Source organism: Nansenia antarctica (assembly GCF_963989245.1).
Source record: "Nansenia antarctica genome assembly, chromosome: 18".
Classification (NCBI taxonomy): Eukaryota; Metazoa; Chordata; class Actinopteri; order Argentiniformes; family Microstomatidae; genus Nansenia; species Nansenia antarctica.
The window spans coordinates 15,037,984-15,057,396 of record NC_137691.1 but is presented as its reverse complement, the minus strand read 5'-3'; the positions used below and the strand labels follow the sequence as shown (position 1 = coordinate 15,057,396).

Genomic DNA, 19,413 nt, shown 5'->3' with positions numbered 1-19,413 from the left:
GAAGGGAGAGGGAGGGAGAGAGGGAGAAGAGGGTAGGGAGAGAGAAAGAGTGAGAGAGCAAGTAAGATTGAGAGAGAGAGAGAGAGAGAGAGACACACAAACAAACAAACACATACCCACATCAACATCTGCATGGCATCCCTTTCCCGCAAAGGCCAAAAAAATCCCTGAATCTCCTCAAATTAGAGCTTTGATTTGAACGATTTTTCATTCTCTTTTAGATTTAATCTATGCCCTTTTAAAATGTGGCCGACACCAAAAAACCACAACTTCTCCTCACGGCACGACCGCACGTTCACCATCACTTATCTCCCGGTCGGAACCCAAGAATGTCTTTTCTTTCTTGTTTTTCTCATTTTTTAAAAATTGATTTACTACAACATCAGAAGGCTGAGATTCAACAGAGAGAGAGAGAGAGAGAGAGAGAGAGAGAGAGAGAGAGAGAGAAAGAAGGGAAAGATATAGAAAAAAATAAAGATAAAGTATAATTACATGAGCGTGGATGTGTGCGTGACTCACGGCGGCGCCGCGGCCTCCGACCAGCTGCCTGCCGCCAAAGTCTGCGAAGGCCGGGGTGAAGTCGGGACCCCGAGAGATCACCCTGGAGTCCACGGACCCCCGCACCGGCACCTTGTTCTGGTTTATCTGGGGGGGGGGAGAGGGGGAGGGAGGGAGGGAGGGAGAGGGAGGGAGGGAGGGAGAGAGGGAGGGAGAGAAGGAGAGAGAGGGAGGGAGGGGGGGAGGGAGGGAGGGAGAGAGACAGAGAGACACAATGAACAGGCCAGCAGGGGGAGCAGTGAGAAGACAGCAGTGAACCTCTACTCTGAGCCGGGGGGGGGCGGGACCGGCCAGACCCTCCCCTTCCTCCCCCCTCCTCATCCTCCTCAACCCCCTCCCCCCCTCTCATTAGGATCTAACCCACTGGTGCTCTAAACGCTAACATGTCATACACATTAGATACTGTAAATAAACTACCTCACTGTACTCATAGATAGATAGATAGATAGATAGATAGATAGATAGATAGATAGACTTTATTTGTCATTGCTACAGTACAGGTACCAAACAACGAAATTTAGGAGGGGAGGCTCCCCTGGTGTTTAAGAAAGGAAAAAGAAACACATTTTGGAAAAAGCATAGATGCATAAAATCACAAGAAGATAAGGAGCTGGTTTACATCAATAGAGGCTATGTACACAATCCACTGTACTATACTGCACAGATAGTCAACTAGGGTTGTCATATTGCACAAGAAAGTATTTTTTTTAAAGTGTCACAGTTTGCAGGCTTGAAAATGTACATGTTTGTGCCTCAGCACTAGCTGCCATTACAATCCGTCCGGACTTGTCCTGGGCCCAGAACTTAGGCCTTTTCTGTGTTCAGGGCCTTGACGGCCCTGTGGTAGAAGCTGTCCTTCAGTCTGTTTGTCCTAGCGGCCGGGGTCCTGTACCTCCTGTTCGAGGGCAGCTTGACAAAGTGTTCGTGCCCAGGGTGGGTCGGGTCCTTGGAGATCTTGGAGGCCCTCCTGAGACAGCGTGTTTCGTACAGCTCCTCCAGAGAGGGGAGGGTGGCGCCGGTGATCCCCTGTGCTGTTCTCACGACTCTCTGTAGATCGTTTCTCTCCGCTGCCGTGCAGCTGTGGTACCAGTTGGAGATGCCGAAGGTGAGGATGCTCTCCACTGCGCCGTGGTAGAAGGCCACCAGCATCTCCTGCTTGCTGTGTTGTTTCTTGAGGCATCTCAGGGTGTATAGCCGCTGTTGTGCCCTCTTGATGGTGCCTTTAGTGTTGTCCTTCCAGGCCAGGTCATCCCGTATGATGTGTCCCAGGAAACGGAGGTTTGAGACCATCTCTACGCTCTCTCCGTCGATGAGCAGGGGCAGGATCTCGGACTTTTTCCTCCTGTAGTCTACGATGAGTTCCTGGGTCTTTGACTTGTTTAGCAGCAGGTTGTTTACCTTGCACAGCTTGCTCAATTGCTCTACCTCATCCCTGTACGCCGCCTCGTCCCCCCCCGAGATACATCCCACCACGGTGGTGTCGTCTGCAAACTTTACGATGTAGTTGCTGGGGTGGATGGGGGTGAAGTCGTGGGTGTAGAGGTTGTAGAGGATGGGGCTTAGCACGCAGCCCTGGGGTGACCCAGTGCTGAGGCTGAGGGCTGTGGAGGTGTGGGGGCCCACCCGCACCCTCTGGGGGCGGTCGGTCAGGAAGTCCTTGATCCACGCACATATAGAGTGTGATAGACCCAGGTCTAGTAGTTTGGTCACTAGCCTGTCTGGAAGGATGGTGTTAAAGGCGGAGCTGAAGTCCACGAAGAGCAGTCTCGCGTAGCTGCCCTCATAACTGTATGTGTGTGTGTGTGTAGACAAACTCATTACTCTGGAGGGGCTGCTGAGAAAAAATCTATCTACATTTTTATTGACTGAATAAGCCAGACTCATGGAGTAGTTTGCTCCTTACAAACAAAGAGTTCCCCTCTGAGGGAGGAAGAAGACAGCTTCCATTGCTCCCATATTCCACGTCTCCGTTTTTAGAGCTCAATATTGACTGGGCCATATTGGTAGAGGGTTCAGGGCCTTCCTCACTGCTCTGGCTGACATACAAACACACACACTGTCTAAAACACACTCACATAGACACACACACAGACACACACACACACACACACACACACACACACACACACACACACACACACACACTTGTCCAGCACGACGTCACTGATCTGAGGCAGTCCCTCTGGCTTCTGCACGCAGGCGGGCGTGAACTGGAAGCCCAGCAGGAAGTCCCGGTTGTACTGGCGCTTCCCATTGGCCTCGGCCAGATCTAGACCAATCAGGGAGTGAGGGAGAGGGAGAGGGAGAGAGAGACAGAGAGAGAGGGAGAGAGGGAGAGAGAGGGGGAGAGGGAGACAGAGAGAGGGAGAGGGAAAGAGGGAGAGAAAGAGAGGGAGAAAAAGAAGGAGAGGTGAGGTGAGGAAAACTAGTTAGGTACAGAATGATAGAAGTCTAACTCTAAATTAAGACATTCATTCAAATCAGTACAAACAAGACAATTCCACAACCTTCACAGTGATCAAGGTCATGTGGAAACAGTAGGGGAGGGGCGAGGAGTTTACGCTCATGCCAATAGCTGTATAATCTGTATAATTAACCCGTCTCATTAACCCTTTTAGACCTAATTATATATTCATATTTTCATATGTGCATTTGATTGGCTATTATTAAATGATAGCATAATGTATCACAACGGCCAACATCACAATTACAATCTGACAAACAACAATTTCAGGCTGTCCACTTAAAATTGTACAATACTGTTCCTATAGACCATCTTAAAAGTCATACTACTAAAACTATTAAAACAACCATTAAGACTCCATTAAAAAAAACTTTCAACAACCCTTCCCTCCCTCCTTCCCTCTTCCCTCCTTCCCTCCCTCCCTCCATCCCTCCCTCCCTCCATCCACCCATCCCTCACTCCCTCCACCCCTCCTTCCCTCCATCCTCCCATCCATCCCTCCTTCCCTCCCTCCCTCCCTCCCTCCCTCCATACCTGTAGTGGGACTCTTCCTAGAGAGGCTGTGTGTCTGGGGCTCGGGGGGGCTCTTGCCCTCGGCTGAGACGGGCGCCTCCGGCCCCGCTCTGAGGGGGGCCTCTTTAGTGTCTGAGGGCCCGGGGGCCCTGGCCGCCTCGCTGGCCTCCGCTGTGGCCTGCACGAGTGGCGGAAGGCCAGGGGGAGGGGCCGGCCCGGCGGCGGGGGTGGGGCTGGCGGCCGGCGTGACGGCGGGCACCGCGGCAACAGGTGCCACAGGGGTCGCGGTTGCGGCCATCTCAGGGACCACCGCCGTGTCCGTGGTCTTTTCCGAGTCTTTTCGCTCTCTGGAGGCCTGAGCTGAGGCCTGGGGCTGGGGTGACGGTGACGGAGGCTGGGGGGAGGGCTCCCGGGCCCGGGGCGGGGGCGGGGAGGGGTCCAGCTCAGACCCGGCGTCTACAAGGCCGTTCAGAGCCTTCGGGGCCAGGGAAGCCGGGGAAGCCGAGGCCAAGCTGCGTGGCGCTTCTGGAAGAGGCTCTGCGTCCGTGTTTGGAGTCTGTGGAGGAGGAGGGGGGGGGGGAAAGGGGCTTGGAACTAGGAAACTAACTAGGAGGATTTCTTACTCAGCAACTCTGAGAATTCCAGAGTACCCCACTACCCCCTTCTTGGAGCGAATGAACTTAGAATGGGCCAATAGGGAGCCCTGTGTGAGATCCTACGCTAAACTCGGTGAGAAGCTCCAGCAGTTTCCGAGGAGCAATTAAATGCACCATAATATCCAGCCCTGCTAGAGCCCTGCCAGCTCACTCAGCGCAGACGGCCGAGGCTGGCTTCCTCAGAGGCCGACTGCCTGGGAAGATTTAATGCAGCAGTTCATGCAGTAAATGTGAACAAATGAGAACGCCTGGCTCATAGCACTGGCTAACTGTACCTCCACGAAACGGCGACTATGCAAAGTACAGATTCAGATTCATTACGTTCTTAGTTTTTACAGCTCAACATATAACAGAATGAATGGATGAGAAATAATAATATTTCTGGATGCTGCATAGAGGAGAAACAAAGCATTAACTAGACCAGTGTTTTTCAACCACTGTGCCGCATCAGATGTGCCGTGGGAAATGATCAAATTCCACTTAATTGGTCCTGAAAAATTAAGGCACCAAAAAAAAAAAAAGATTTCATACAGCTCTCATATGGTTGCGCAGGTGGCGGTAGCGCGATTAATAGCTTAATCTGACGTTGTTGATTTTTATATATTTAGAGAGAATTAGAGATGCGGGCAGACAAGTGACAACCAGGGTTCGAGTTATGTGGGAGCCAATGGGAGCTGAGCTCCCATAAGGAAGGTCTGAGCTCCCATGAAAGCAGTAAAATCATACATCTGTGGGGGTCGCTAATAATACATTACCACAACCATTATTTGATCAAAAATGTTAATCTAATGAGGATTATTTATATTTATTTATATGATAAATATTCTAAAATAAACACGTTTTCCAAAAGAACTACGCGCACCAGCATTAATCTCCTGTGAATGACAGTATGCCTTTGACTGCCTGCACTTTACCACCAAGACACTATGGGGCGCAGTAGAATATTGTGCAACAGCAGAATATGATCGTTGAGAGCTTGCGAACTTGAAAACACGATTATTGAGAAGAAAACATTCAGTAGCTAGCTATCATACCGCCCCAAAAAAGGCCACTGCTGCCGACCGAGTCGACAAGCCTGGAAAGTTTCGGGTTTTCAACCAAGAAACCAAACTTGAATTCAGCTGCACCTGTTATGACACCTAACGTTGAAACTGTTGAAATAGCAGAGCTCAAACAAAACCAAGTGCTTCCGAAGAAAGTAGCAGAACTCACCTCCAGTATGTATAAGGAGACAGCTAGCTAGTTCGTTCAGGGCAGCCTATACTGTCGCTAAAGAAAGGATGCCTTATACAAAACTGAATCCAATTATGAAACTTAATGAGATGAATGGCGCGACAGTTGGCCCCTGCTCACCGATCCGATCATTCATGTGCCCAGATTGTAGAGCACATTGCACAAGATCTTACCTCCCAGATGAGGACAGTGGGTGAGTCTTCGTCTGGTTGGCTGGGGGTGAGGGCCGCTCTCTTGGCTGCATCACCGCTCTCTTGGCTGCTGCGGAGAGAGGAAATGTCCTGCTCCAGCCTTGACTGTACAGCTAGGAGGTCCATGCTCTCCTTAGCCAGGGAGGAGGCCTCTTTGCCAAGCTCTTCCAGCTTGGTAGACAGACACTCTTTTTCTCCAGCCAAGTCCCCCTTTGCCTGGTCTCTCTGCTTCAGTTCAGACTTCAAGACCTTAACCTCTGCATTCAAGGCTTTTATTTCCTGTGCAGCATTGTTAAGGCTGGAAGACATCTCATCCATGGCCTTGTCTCCAGTGAGAGATTGTTGAGTAAAGTCCTGTACTTTGGCTTGCAGTTGGACTTTCTCGTCAAGCAGACCCTGTTTGAAAAAAACATAGCCACACAGAAAATGCTGAAATGAAGATGAATATTAGGACCATAATTTGCTGGTTGTTAATTGTAACATAAACATGAACATTTATGATTACTGCTAGGGCAATTGAAGGGACGAGCTGGGTTCCAACATTCATAAACATTTTCTCACACCCATCCTGACCAAAGGCACATTTTCTTACACACATCCAAAATATGTAGTAGAAGGAAGCAGGGTGAGCAACCTTAATAAAATATGTGCAATGACATTTGTAGTATAAAGTGTATGTACAGTGCCTACACCCTCTTTGAACATTTTCATCTTTTTTTGCCCCAGCGGCTGGAATCGAAATACATTAAATTAGGATTTCTTTCACACTGATCTACACAGCCTACTGGACACTTACAAAGTGAAGTAAAGACCTGTTTGCAAAGGTCTACACCCCCCTTGCTGTGGCGCTCCTAAAATTAGCTAAAATGCAAACATTTATTCAACAATTTATTCAGATGAATTGAGTCCATCTGAGTGCAAGGATAATAGTTCATGTGATATCGGAATGAATATCATTGTCCTTGTAGGGTCCCCGATTTTAATAGAAAACAATTACACACTGTGTAGATTAGGATGTCACTACCAACTCAGCAAATTTCTCAACTTTCTCTTGACCCCTGATCAAGTGACAAGCACACCCATAACATGATGCAGCTACCACTATTCTTCACATGGGACAAGGTGCACCAGTGTGCTGGGTTTGCAATAAACGTAATGCTTTGTAGTAAAGCCAAAGAAACACATTTCTAGCATCACTTGAATTCATTGTTGCAAACACAATTATTGATTTGCATTTGAGCCACAGCGAGGGGGGTCTTTTACAAACAGGTATTTTTTTTATTTTATTTTATAAATTACTACTACAAATATTTAGAATTTGTATTTCTGTATTGCTGTCTAGATCAGTGAAACAAAGACAATAAAATCAGATTCCAGGCTCTGAGGCAACAAAATGTGAACATCCTGTATGTCTATAGCCACTACATGTGGGAATCACAGTTTGCATTACAACAATCAAACATTACTTAACAGCACAAAACATGGCCATTGCAGTGTTTCCTCAAGGATTTTTAGTGGCGGAGCGCTAATTGTTCGCGCGCGGTGCGCACTGGCGCTCAAAACAAAGACGTAATTTCACCAAAAACTAGAGGGTGGCAACAATTATAATTTCTTAAATAGCGGTTAAGTCATTAAAGCCGAGCAGGTGATTTTATATAGAAGGTGATCAAATACCAATATATCCTACAGCTGCAGCGGAACATGCGGAAGGCGCATTACACACACACACACACAGAGAAAGATCAATACGAAGTAGGCCTACATGAGAGTACACGCACAAAACCGGCTAACGTTACTCATTAACTGTTTACACAAGTAAAATCACAGTGTGACAGTCAGATGGAGCATTCGGTAAACAACAACAGCAAGGTAATGCTATCAGTTGAGTTAAAGAAAACCAACTCTTACCTTTGAGGACACCAACATGAGCCCTGCTTAGTGCTTACCCGTACCTCCGCCGTTCTGTTCGTGGTGATTTTAGAGGCAATAGATTATTTTTGCCCTGCGCATATTGCTATGAATAGTTCGAAGCTAGGTGCTTGCACGTTAGGTGCGAGAATGCTCGGTTAACCCATTAGCGGGAACATTATTTGTTTCACAAAATAGGCTGATTTAGTTGACCATGAACATCAGAGACATACATTACGAATGTTCATTTAAAATACTCTATACTGAGCACTGGTATAAGAACATGAACCAGAGAACAGCAGTAAATGCAATAACCCACAGTCGTCGCTGATGATGTTGCATTTTCGATTAGGATACGGGATTAAAGTCACCGGCGACGGGCTAAAAGAGAAATCCAAATGTCCCGCTAAATTCGGACCAATCACAAAACTGTTTTGAAAGCGCGTCGCCTCGCGCCGCGCGCCTGTTGAGAGCGATTCAGTCTCGATTGCAGTGCGAACACAAACGACGAGGTTAATTGCAACATTGTAACATATTGTAACTAACTACGCCCTAAATCGTAACGAAATGTAGGTCTGGAAGCGGCCTAAATCTAGCTTCAATCTGCTTTTTTTCTGTTCTCCGGTCATAATAACTCAAGCCTGAATCAAAGTGGACTGTCTGAATCAATTAGTGGCGGAGGAAATTCATTCGTGGCGGCCCGCCACGAATAAATGCATATAGAGGAAACACTGCATTGGTGGATATTTGGTACTAAAAGGCAGCACCTCCACAGAATCTGTGATTCTAATACACTGGAGACAAACAATATGATGCTATGATAAGTTGGTGCTTACCCGGGCCTTCTCCTTATAAGATTGCAAGTCAGATACCAGCCTCTCCAGCTCCTGGGTTTTCTCCCTGGAGATGCTCAGTTCCTGCCTCGTCTTGTTAGCCTGACCCTGAAGCTCCTGTGCATGGCACTCTGAGGCCTCAGACAGGGCCTTCTCCTGAGAGGCCTCAAGCTCCTTGGCCTGGGTCTCACACTGCTGCACATGCTTTTCCTATACAATGCATAAGAAGAGAGACATTTTAACTAATTACATCACCAATTGTTAGGAAAGGGACAGGGAGGGAGAGAATGATCAGGAAAAGGTCTGGTCAAGTCCCTATAATTTATGTGTTATAGGTTAATATGTGGCAGCACTCAAGAAAAGGCATTTCTAATAACATTCAAAGCCATTTCGGTAGTCTTCACCAACCTCTTATTGTCCCTGACTTTCAATGTTTTATCCAGATCATCACTCACCAGGTCAACAATTTTCTTCTGCAGGCTGTTTAGCTGACCCTGATGTTTGTCTGTGATCTCCTTCAGCTCCTGGTCCTTCCGGCCCAGTTCCTGCTGTTGTTGCTCTTCAGAACGTGCCATCCATTCCTTCTCCTCTGCCAGTTGGGTCTGTAACTCCTCTAACTGCCTAGGAAAAGGAGGGGGAGAGGGGGATAACTAAACTACTACTACAAACTAGAGGCTCATTCTATGGAACAGTTTTAAAGAATGATAGACTGAATATTGATCATATCGATGGCCGAAACGCAAAACCTCCTATCTGCAAAATGTTCTGATTTGCGGTTTTCACTTTAAATTAAAGTAAAGGCCGATTTAAAGTTCTGCGTCGAATTTACGTGCGTAGCTTACGTAATCTACGTAAGGGGTCTCGCACTTTACACTTCTGCGTAGGCCACGCTGCAATTACACCGTCACATCGCTAGGTGGCAGTGTGTTTTCTATGCCCCTGTGCTGTGCCTCTTCCGGTTAGGAACTCAACAGAGCTCAAAGCTCAAAGCGGCAAAATAGCGATCTTTTTGTTGTTATGCTTGTTGTAAATAAAAGTTCTATGATGCATTGAAATGACACTAAACTAAGATAATACGATGGTTATCATAATTTTTCAAATCTTTATTAATGAGTAATTACAGAAAAAGTAAATGACATTTCTGTCATGGCTTCCGCATTTTGGCCGACGAGAGAGTCGGAATCATGTGCTACCAAGCGGACCAATCACAGAGCTTATGGTTGCGTAGAAACTGACGCGTTCTTAAATTTTTGGAGATGTGCGCGTCAAGCCTCTCCGTAGGCACGGCGGGCCCACGCGGGCCGACACAAGGCTACGGCGTCGATTTTACGCAGAAGTTTAAATCGGCCTTCAGGCTGCACATGATAAGTCTGTCTGTGAAAAAGTGAATTTTGCAGATAGGAGGTCTGAAGTGTTGAAAAACCCACTCAATATAACAAATAACAGTTTTAGAATCACTAAATACTTATAATTTGTGAATTGGATTCACTGTATCGCCAGCCGTCCTGTTCCTAGGCTACTGGGTTAGAGATACATGGCTTTTAAACAAACATGTTTTAAAATGTTCATGTTCAAAAGCAAGGACTGTGTGATCATCTAATTATGTGTAGTTATGTTGATGTTCTATCAGCGTGTTCTGATGTGCTAAACATGCAGTTACATGTCAGTATAGCGATGTTTTCTTTTTAGCTGCTAGGTAGCTCAACGAGATGATACCAACATTCAAATAAGCAAATCTTCTTCAACTATTTTTCAATGTATGACACATCCTTTGAAAGCTTACAATCTGCACTTTCATAATCTCTGAACTGAAAAATTACCTTGCCCTACTTGGGGACTTTTTCACCAGACCATGTCACATATGGAGACAAAATTAACCTCAGTAAGACCTGATAAACCAAGCTAGAAATATGGTGAGACCTACTTTAATATAGCAACTATCACATGCTTTATGAGCAACATCTTACTATTTGAGATGAGCATTAAAACTACAGTACAAGTACAAGATGAGTAATTTGTGAATATGTTGTATTCTGTTCAGCAAGCAATGTAAAGACACTTCAACATCACCCAAGATTATACAACTGTAATTTCTTAAATAACACTAAAGGCAAGTCAGGTATCAACATTTGTAAGATAAAAATTAACGTTTCATTGTTCTACAACAGAGCAAATAACATTTGGATTGGCATGTTTGAGGACACACCTCTGCTGAAAATGCAATGTACGAGAGACTTCATCAGAACATTTTTGGGCTGTTAAAGGCATGTACCTTTCTTTTTGAGTGAGGTCTTCATTCATTTTGGTGAGCTGTTCTGAGCGATCACCTGTTGACTTCATCATGTCTGAGATGTCACTTTTGAGTTGGGCCTTGTCCTTTGTGATCTGATCAAGTTTCTCATCCCCAGCCTTTAGCTTCCTCTCCAGGCCTGAATGTGAGAAACACAATTAAATCTACTAGTCAGTCCCTGAACAAGAACACACGCCGTTTTGTTACAACATACACATATTTCCCACACAATGGACATGTCAGTAAAGACAACTTTCCCACACAATGGACATAAACACAACTTTATCACCAAGGAGAGCAATAATGGTGATATTTTGTGATTTTTTTTTATCATCACGTGTCCCCTTTTTAACCAGGCATATTCACACTTACACCGGTGTTTTATGGAATGAAAAATAACCCATAAGGAAGACAATTCATTGGAATTTACTCACACTTTACTCAACTAGAACAAAAAAACAATGTCACATAAATGGTGACTTGTACTGTGTGTGTGCTGTACGTTAAACACCACAATTCTGGCCAAAGCTCTGACCTGCAAGTTGGCTCCTTAGAGCCTCTGATTCATCAGAGAGAGATGTGCATTGCTCCTCCTTTTTGCCAAGCTTCTCAAGCAACTCTGAAAGAAGGAGTTGAATTCAGATTACTTCATGTATCTACAAGTAAGATCTGTCAAACAAAAAGGGTATGAAAGATCAAGCCAAGTAAATACATTTACCTTGCATAGTTTGTGTTGATTTAATCTTCTCATCTGTGCTTTCTTCCAGTTTTTGTTTCTGAGGAAATAAAAAAAGTTATTAGTATGTGTGTGCATGCTGGAATGTGTTGTTCTAAGACACACCTCAAAATTACTCACAATTCATAATGAGACATCCAAGTTATGCTTATACTAAAGACTGAAATTATGGTTTATCCATGATGATATAATAAGTCAAAACCTCTATAGGCATCTAGCCTCTTGAAGAATGTGTCACCACCATGTGATGAATCTGTGTAGCACAACATTGCATTCTTTGTAGCATTCACTAGCATGCTGATGATGCTATGCTCTTCCTTACCTGAGCTTACCTTAAGTCCTATCCCAACAGTCATGCCACCCATGCCCAACCCCTGGCTCCTCACCACCCTTCTGTAGGCCCCATAACTCACCAGCTCCTGCTCCAAGGAGCTCTTTTCCTGCTGAACAGAGGTCAGGCTGTGCTGCACAGAGAGAAGCTTCTGCTGCTGTCCTTCCAACTCAGAGCTTAACTCGTTGAACTATAGCACAGGCCAGATGGTGACACCATGCATGGACATGGAGGACATTTTGAAGAAAACAAAATGACAATAAGTAAACAAAATAAATATGGAGGAAAGGGTAATAATGAATAAAAATAAATTCAAGTAAGGAATTTGATGAAAGGGATAAGCTATAACAGATAGTATCATACAGATGTATTCCATGATCAATTGGCAAATGTGTTAGTTATAACATATGGGATTGGATATACATTTGGAGATTGAAATGGTGATTGACAATGGGAAGATGGATGTAGGCCCACCTTGACGCCCTGTGAGCGGGCCTGGCTCTAGGCCTCCTCCAGCTGGGTCCTCAGGCTCTGGAGCTCTAAGTTACCTTGAGTTTCCTGGGAATTCAGGGCCTCCATAGCTGCCACCTGCTCTTGGGCCTCTCTGGCTCTGTCCTGGACCTGCTGGACTAACTTTGCTTCGTTGTCTTCCAGCTCCTTTACCTTCATCTCAGCAGCATGCAGTTTGCCCAGCACATCCTCCATCTCCACCAGGTGCTGCTCCTCAGCACTCTCCACACTGGTCCGCAGAGACTCATCCAGATGCTCCTTCTCTTCTGACACAATCAGCAGCTGTGATTTTAGCTCCTCTGTCTCCTGTGCCAAGATTGCAGCCCCTGCCCTGTGCCTGGCCCCTGCCTCCTCCAGCGCTAACTTGTGGTCCACCTTCAGCCTCTCCAAGGCACTCTTGGTCTCTACTAGCTCTGTCGCCTGGGCACCTTCCCCTTTGCTGAAGGACACCTTCAACCCCTCCATTGCTTGTTGGTGAGAGGCAATGGCAGATTCCAGCTTAGAGCGCCACAACTCTATGATGTCTGCATTTTCCTTCTCACCTTGGCTCAGGCGCATTCGCAACTGCTCGTTGTCACCGGAGAGCCTCCCGGATGAAGCCTGAAGCTGGGCCTGTGCTTCACGGTGGGCTTTCTCTTCAGCCCCCATCCTCTCCTTTAGCTCAGTCAGCTCACCCTGTTGATCGGCTTCCTGAGAGGCCAGCTGAGCTCTTAGTGTGATCACCTCCTCAAGAAGAAGAGGTGAGGCAGTGGAGTCAGCACCCTCAGAGACCTGTTGGGACTCCAGACGCAACCGCAAGTCGGCCACTTCCCTTGACCGCAGAGAGAGGTCCCTCTCCAGCTCCATGATGCGGGACTTCTCGGACACCGTGGCAACCTATAGGACAGGACAACTCTGGCTCAAAAAGAGTGTGTTCTGTATACACTTGCAAGACAAGGTAACTGCTGAATATCCCTGGCATCGCGCAAGTCTTTGAGGAAGGGTCTGTATTGAGTTTAAATAGGGCCCTATACAAACACGTGGCAGAGAGGTCCATCATAGCAGTAGTATAAGTACGTCATCAAATGACACTCTAATCCCACATTTGTAATAGGATGCCTGTTCCTAATGTATTGCGCTGCCCTCTAGTGGATATAGTTTGGTGGTACCATATCAGTTCTCACACAGCACACCTCTGGTGTTTTGAACTTCACCCCCCAGGAGCTGCAGTGTCTCCTGGTTTTCATACTTCGAATTAGATCTGGAAACCCAGACGTGTACACTCTCAGTGATTCATTACATCAATTGAAAAAAGAAAACCAGCAGAGACTGTGGCCCTTAAGGATTGCAGTTGAATGCCCTTACCATATTGGTTGTGATACACCTAAGGGAGGAACACATTGGCTAGGAATAGGAGCAGGAGAAAGACTTGCAAGAGATGGGGAACCCCAGATAAGCAGGCTGGGAGGGTCAGGTGTCTGAGACACAGGATAACTGGGAACAAGGGGGGGTTGGGGATAGGGAAACTGACTGGCTACTCAGCAGCACCAGCATCAGGGCTTAAAGTGGGGAAAATGCTGCGCCTGAAACTTTTTCTTGGGGAGGGGGGTCACAGTTTGAGATATTGGGAGGGCGGGTACAGAAGACAGCTTCTTGTCTCAATGTTTAAATGCATTAATACTATTTTATAGTCAATACAAAATATATGTCTCAATGTTAAAATGCATTAATACTGTTTTATACTCAATACAAAATAAACGTAATGCTTTGTACTACTAACATACATACACCTAGACTAGAGACTGTCATCATTCTCTCCTAGTGGGAGATCTTACCTCACAGATGAGGACAGTGGGTGAGTCTTCGTCTGGTTGACCGAGGTCTGGGTTTCCCACAGGGTGGGTCAGGACACACGCCTCAGTCACTGGCAGATCCTCCACGGTCAGGACTAGTAATATCAAACATGATTATGTTTATTGGTAGGGTTTCTAGAATGTTCTACAGGCTATATAGGTGGTTCACAACAACACACAAGTGTTGTAATCATTTCTGAACTAATAAATGCACTCTATTATAGCGGGTTTATGTTATGTACTGTAACGTGATTTGTAAAATTCGAGCCATGCTTGCCGTAGCTAAATTACCGTCCAACTTTGTCCACTCGGTGGACTAGAAGGAATAATGACATTGACATTTCGTGAGCTTAGAATGATAAGGTTCTATCTCCGTTTAGGGCAGTTCAGAGATATTGAGCGTCAAAGTTTTTACATTCCATTATGTTTTGTGAGTTTTATTATGTTTTTATTAATTACTAACTAAAACATGTCATGTTGTTGTATATCCACTGGCTAACTGTAACCTACCTTCCTCCTCAGTGATAACAGGGGCCTCAGAGCCCCAGGTCTTACAGATGTAGTACGAACCAGCAGCGGCTCCTACCAGGCCAGCCGCGACGACAAATTCGCGTCTTCTCAGCTGGTTTAGAACAAAACTCATCTTTTAATTAATCGTCTCTTGTCTCTTGTTAGTCTCTTGTCTCTCTCCTACTGAAGTGAAAGACTGTCTGAAACTGCTTTGCTATAATATACCTATATACACCTATTATGATGTCACAACAGATCTATGTTAGAATTACAAGGTTCTATCTCCATTTTTGGTCAACATTTATTTTTTTACATAATCTGATCCATTAGGTGTTTATTAATGCCTGTGTGGTGTTATTTTTTAAATGTTTATTTTTTTTGGGTTAGTAATTAATAAAATACAAAGGTTCCATCTCACAAAACATAAACCGAGTTGGAGTTATAAGATTCTATCTCCAGTAGATTCAGTAGTGTTTGACAGCTCTCTCTCTAAGAGAAACTAAATCATACATCTATGGGGGTCGCTAATAATACATTACCACAACCATTATTTGATCAAAAATGTCAATGTAATGAGTATTATTTATATTTATTTATATTATAAATATTTTTTTAAATAAACACGTTTTCCAAAAGAACGACGCGCACCAGCATTAATCTCCTGTGAATGACAGTAGGCCGCGGCTCTCTCTCTCTCTCTCTCTCTCTCTCTCTCTCTCTCTCTCTCTCTCTCTCTCTCTCTCTCTCTCTCTCTCCCTCCCAGTGCGTCTCCGTGCGGCAGGTATATATATATGCTAAGACCCCCTGACCTTTTTTTTAACCTCTTTTGGGGGGGGGAGTCCAAGTCCAGTAATTCGAACCATGGATGGAACTAGCCGCTACAAGCATCTGAAATAGAGGCAGAGCGTCTGCTAACGAAAACATGCATAGTGATTGGCCGAAAGAAGCTGTGCTTTATGGTGCATTGCACAACCTCGTTTAAGTTTAGCTAACAGAAACCCAACTCTGTTGTGTCCTGTTTATACCGCCAGTGGGCGCTAGTATGCAAGTGATGTATGCAGTGACGGAAGTGATGTATGCACTTCCGGAGGTGAAGAACGGGAGTTGGATAAATGGCGAATTGAACAGCAGCAGCGTGTCTCCCGGTCTCATTCTTTTACTAACTACTTGCTTACTACAGAATACCACATTTTTGGCGACGAGGATGGCTATTTCCGTACCCTTACCTACACCGTTCATGCCTGTGCCAGGCGAACCTGCTATTTCTTTTCCTACTTGGTTGAGAATGTTTGAAAATTACATGCTCGTAATTGATGCTACCGGAGAAAAATGGCCGGAGGAAAGAAAGCGCGCGATTCTTCTCCATGCTCTTGGGACCGAAGGACAAAGACTGTTCTACACTCTAAAGGATACGGGTGTTACCTACACTTCTGCTGTGGATGGACTGAAAAAGTACTTTGTTCCTAAGGTGAATGTGATTGCTGAACGTCACAAATTTCGACAGAGAGCTCAGGGTCCTGACGAGACGGTTAATCAGTTCCTTGCTTCATTACGCGAGCTAGCTGCAGCTTGTGAATTTGGCGCCATGGAGGAACAAATGATTCGTGATCAACTGATTGAGCGTGTTGCTAATACACGCATACGAGACAGACTTTTGCTTGAATCGGACTTGTCTCTGGACAAAGCTACTTCAATGGCCTTACAAATCGAGGCTGGACTACGGAACTCCAACGTTCTCTCTGGAGCTACAGCTTCGGTGAGAGCCATCGAGAAACAGCCGACGAGGAGGAGGTTCGACAAGGGCAAGAAGAAAGATCCGACGACGACGGCACATGCCACGGTCTACAGCCAGCCAGCTACAACTGGGAATCAGCGCGCCTGCTTCCGATGCGGATCCACAGGACACTTAGCTAACAAGCCTACATGCCCGGCGGTTAAGGTGACTTGCAATACATGCGGAAAAGTTGGACATTTTTCCAAGGTGTGTAGATCGGCTCAAAAAGAGGTGCGTGAGGTAATGGTGAATGACGTTACTGTGCTTTACATGCAGGGGGCCGTCGTGAATGATAAAATTATGTGTACTGTACGAGTTGATGCAAATTATCATTCCCATGATGTTGAGCTGATAGTGGATACAGGCTCATCTGTTTCTATTATTCCAGAGAGTACTTACCAGACACTTTTCCATACATGTGTCCTTGCTGAGCCTACAGTGAATCTGATTACTTACTCCAGAGAGAAAATTCCTGTTAAAGGTTGCATGCATGCTACAGTTGTTCATAATGGACATTCAGTTACAGGTTCATTGATAGTGGTTGAATCAGGAAATGCATTGCTGGGACTAGATTTATTTGTAGCATTGCAGATGTGCATTGAGGGTAACAAAATTATTACTGTTAGCTCTGCTAGCTCTCCTACTGTGCTCCGAGCACCTACTGTACAGAGTACCACTCCACAGACCGAACCAGAGGTTCTAGTACAGGAGTTAGGGTGTGCAAAAGGTTTTATGCACAAAATACAGGTTAAACCAGATGCTGTGCCAGTACAGCAGAAACTGAGGAGGCTTCCGTTCTCAGTGAGGCAGGCTGTGACCGATGAGCTCGCAGATCTACAGGAAAAAGGCGTTATAGAACGTATAGACGCATCTCCATGGGTTTCCCCTATAGTTGTGACCCAGAGAAAGGGGGGAGGAAAGCCTCGCCTGTGTGTTGACCTCAGAGAACCTAATAAGGCAATCATCAGTGACTGTCATCCCTTACCGCACATGGATGAACTGTTCGCTGAGCTCCGTGGAGCCACAGTCTTTTCTACTATAGACTTAGCCTCTGCTTATCACCAGTTGCCATTGCATCCAGATAGCCGTGATTTAACTGCGTTTATCACGCATGAGGGTCTCTTTCGTTTCTGCCGAGTGCCATTTGGCCTCGCTTCTGCTCCTTCAGCTTTTCAGAAAATGATGTCGACTGTACTGACAGGCCTGCCAGGCGTACAGGCCTACCTGGATGATGTGATTTGCTACGGCATCACACAGCAGGATCACGATGTCAGCCTACGGAGAGTGCTACATGCTCTAAATGAAGTGGGACTTAAACTGAACATGCACAAGTGTAAGTTCAACCAGAAAGCTCTGCGCTTCCTGGGCCACACTGTGTCCAAAGATGGTCTTCATCCTGACCAAGACGGGGTCAGTGCTGTGGCGAACGCGCCTGCCCCGCACGACACATCCTCCCTGCGGTCCTTCCTAGGACTTGCATCGTGGTATAGTAAATTCATACCTGACTTCTCTACTGTGGTGGAACCGCTACGTGCTACACTCAGGGAATCTACTGACACTAAGTTTGAATGGACAGCGGATGCAGAGTCCAGTTTTACTGAGGTTAAGAGACTGATTACTGAGAGTCCTACCTTAGCATTATATGATCCTGAGTTACCTACTTATGTCACTACCGATGCTTCTAACTATGGATTGGGGGCTGTAATGAGCCAGATTCACCCAGACAATACAGAGAGAACCATAGCTTTTGCGTCCAGGACACTTTCTCCTGCAGAGAGAAAGTACTCTACCGTCGAGCGTAAAACTGCGCCTGCACCACTTACCCCAGTGGAACTGCCAGGTGGACCATGGGAGAAGGTGGCCATTGACATTGTTGGTCCCTTTGACTGTGCGACATGGGACTGCCGTTACGCTATTACACTCACAGACTATTACAGTAAGTGGCCAGAGGTGGCGTTTGTCTCTACTGTAACTACAGAGGCGGTTATTAGCTTCTTGACTACAGTGTTTAGTCGTGAAGGTAACCCTTCCTTCCTGGTCTCTGACAACGGATGTCAGTTTACCTCCCATGCTTTTGCAAGCTTTCTGGGAGAGAGAGAGATAAAGCACCTGCGTTCCAGTGTTTATTATCCAAGAGCCAACGGGGCTATTGAGAGATTTAATCGAGTTCTCAAAGAGTGTATTCAGACGGCTGAGAGAATGCACAAGCCATGGAAACATGTAGTAACAGAGTTCTTACTGAACTATCGCGCTACGCCGCATGCTACTACAGGAGCTACTCCCTTTGAGTTGCTGAGGAACAGAAAGATGCGTACAAAACTAAATGTCCTCCCTGTCTCACACCAAACTAAGTCACATGAGAAAGTGCAGGAGACAGTGAGACGCAAGCAACAGGAGAGTAAGGAGTACACAGACAGAATGAGGGGAGCGAAAGTGCCCATGTTCCAAGTGAATGACACCGTACGTGTCCGCAGACCGGAGCATGTAAAAAAGGGATCATCAAGATTCACAGAACCGCTGACAGTAGTTAGTAAAGCAGGACAGAATACATACCTGCTCAGTGATGGTCGAAAATGGAATGCATCCAAGCTTACACGCTTCCCCAAGGATGCTCTGTCTGGCACCAGTGGTGAAAAGGAGATTGAGCTAGAGGAGTTCATGGTGCCCGAGACAGAGAATGTGTTTAATGAACCAGGTCCAAGAAGGAACCTGAGAGTCAGAAACCCACCTAGGTGGCTGGTAGACTTTGTGCCGTAGAGAACGTACTAAAAGGGTAGGATAGAACACGGTTCTAACTTAGTACAAAAAGGTCCTACAATGCAATGACAAAAGTGAATGTTCATTTCATGTTTCACTGTCATAAACTGTTTATTGTTGTTATTCATTATGCTGATTCATTCATTTTCATTTCCTTCGTTTTCATTTTATTTCAATTGTACTGACACCAGTCTACAGAATATTGCATTCGTTGAGGACTGTAATCCCTTTAAGAAAGGGGGAAATGTTGTGTCCTGTTTATACCGCCAGTGGGCGCTAGTATGCAAGTGATGTATGCAGTGACGGAAGTGATGTAT

General features: G+C 45.8%; 1 protein-coding gene and 1 pseudogene across 2 annotated transcripts in view; both read right to left on the bottom strand.

Moving 5' to 3' along the window:
• Positions 1–11,747, bottom strand: part of LOC308173002 — a 35,685-nt pseudogene extending 23,938 nt beyond the window's left edge. The window contains exons 1-6 of the transcript in view: positions 11,715–11,747; positions 8,360–8,566; positions 5,598–6,011; positions 3,557–4,091; positions 2,703–2,827; positions 520–645 (exon numbers count right to left, since the gene is read on the bottom strand). The product of the transcript in view is annotated as an uncharacterized misc_RNA (transcript). The remainder of the gene's footprint in view (positions 1–519; positions 646–2,702; positions 2,828–3,556; positions 4,092–5,597; positions 6,012–8,359; positions 8,567–11,714) is intronic.
• A 467-nt stretch (positions 11,748–12,214) lies between these two features.
• Positions 12,215–14,698, bottom strand: LOC308173001 (uncharacterized protein; the record flags this gene model as incomplete). Its single annotated transcript, XM_080547969.1, has 3 exons — positions 12,215–13,099; positions 14,038–14,150; positions 14,566–14,698. The coding sequence occupies 3 exons, from the start codon at positions 14,696–14,698 to the stop codon at positions 12,215–12,217; spliced, it is 1,131 nt and encodes a 376-aa protein (XP_080404095.1).
• Between the last annotated feature and the right edge of the window lie 4,715 nt (positions 14,699–19,413).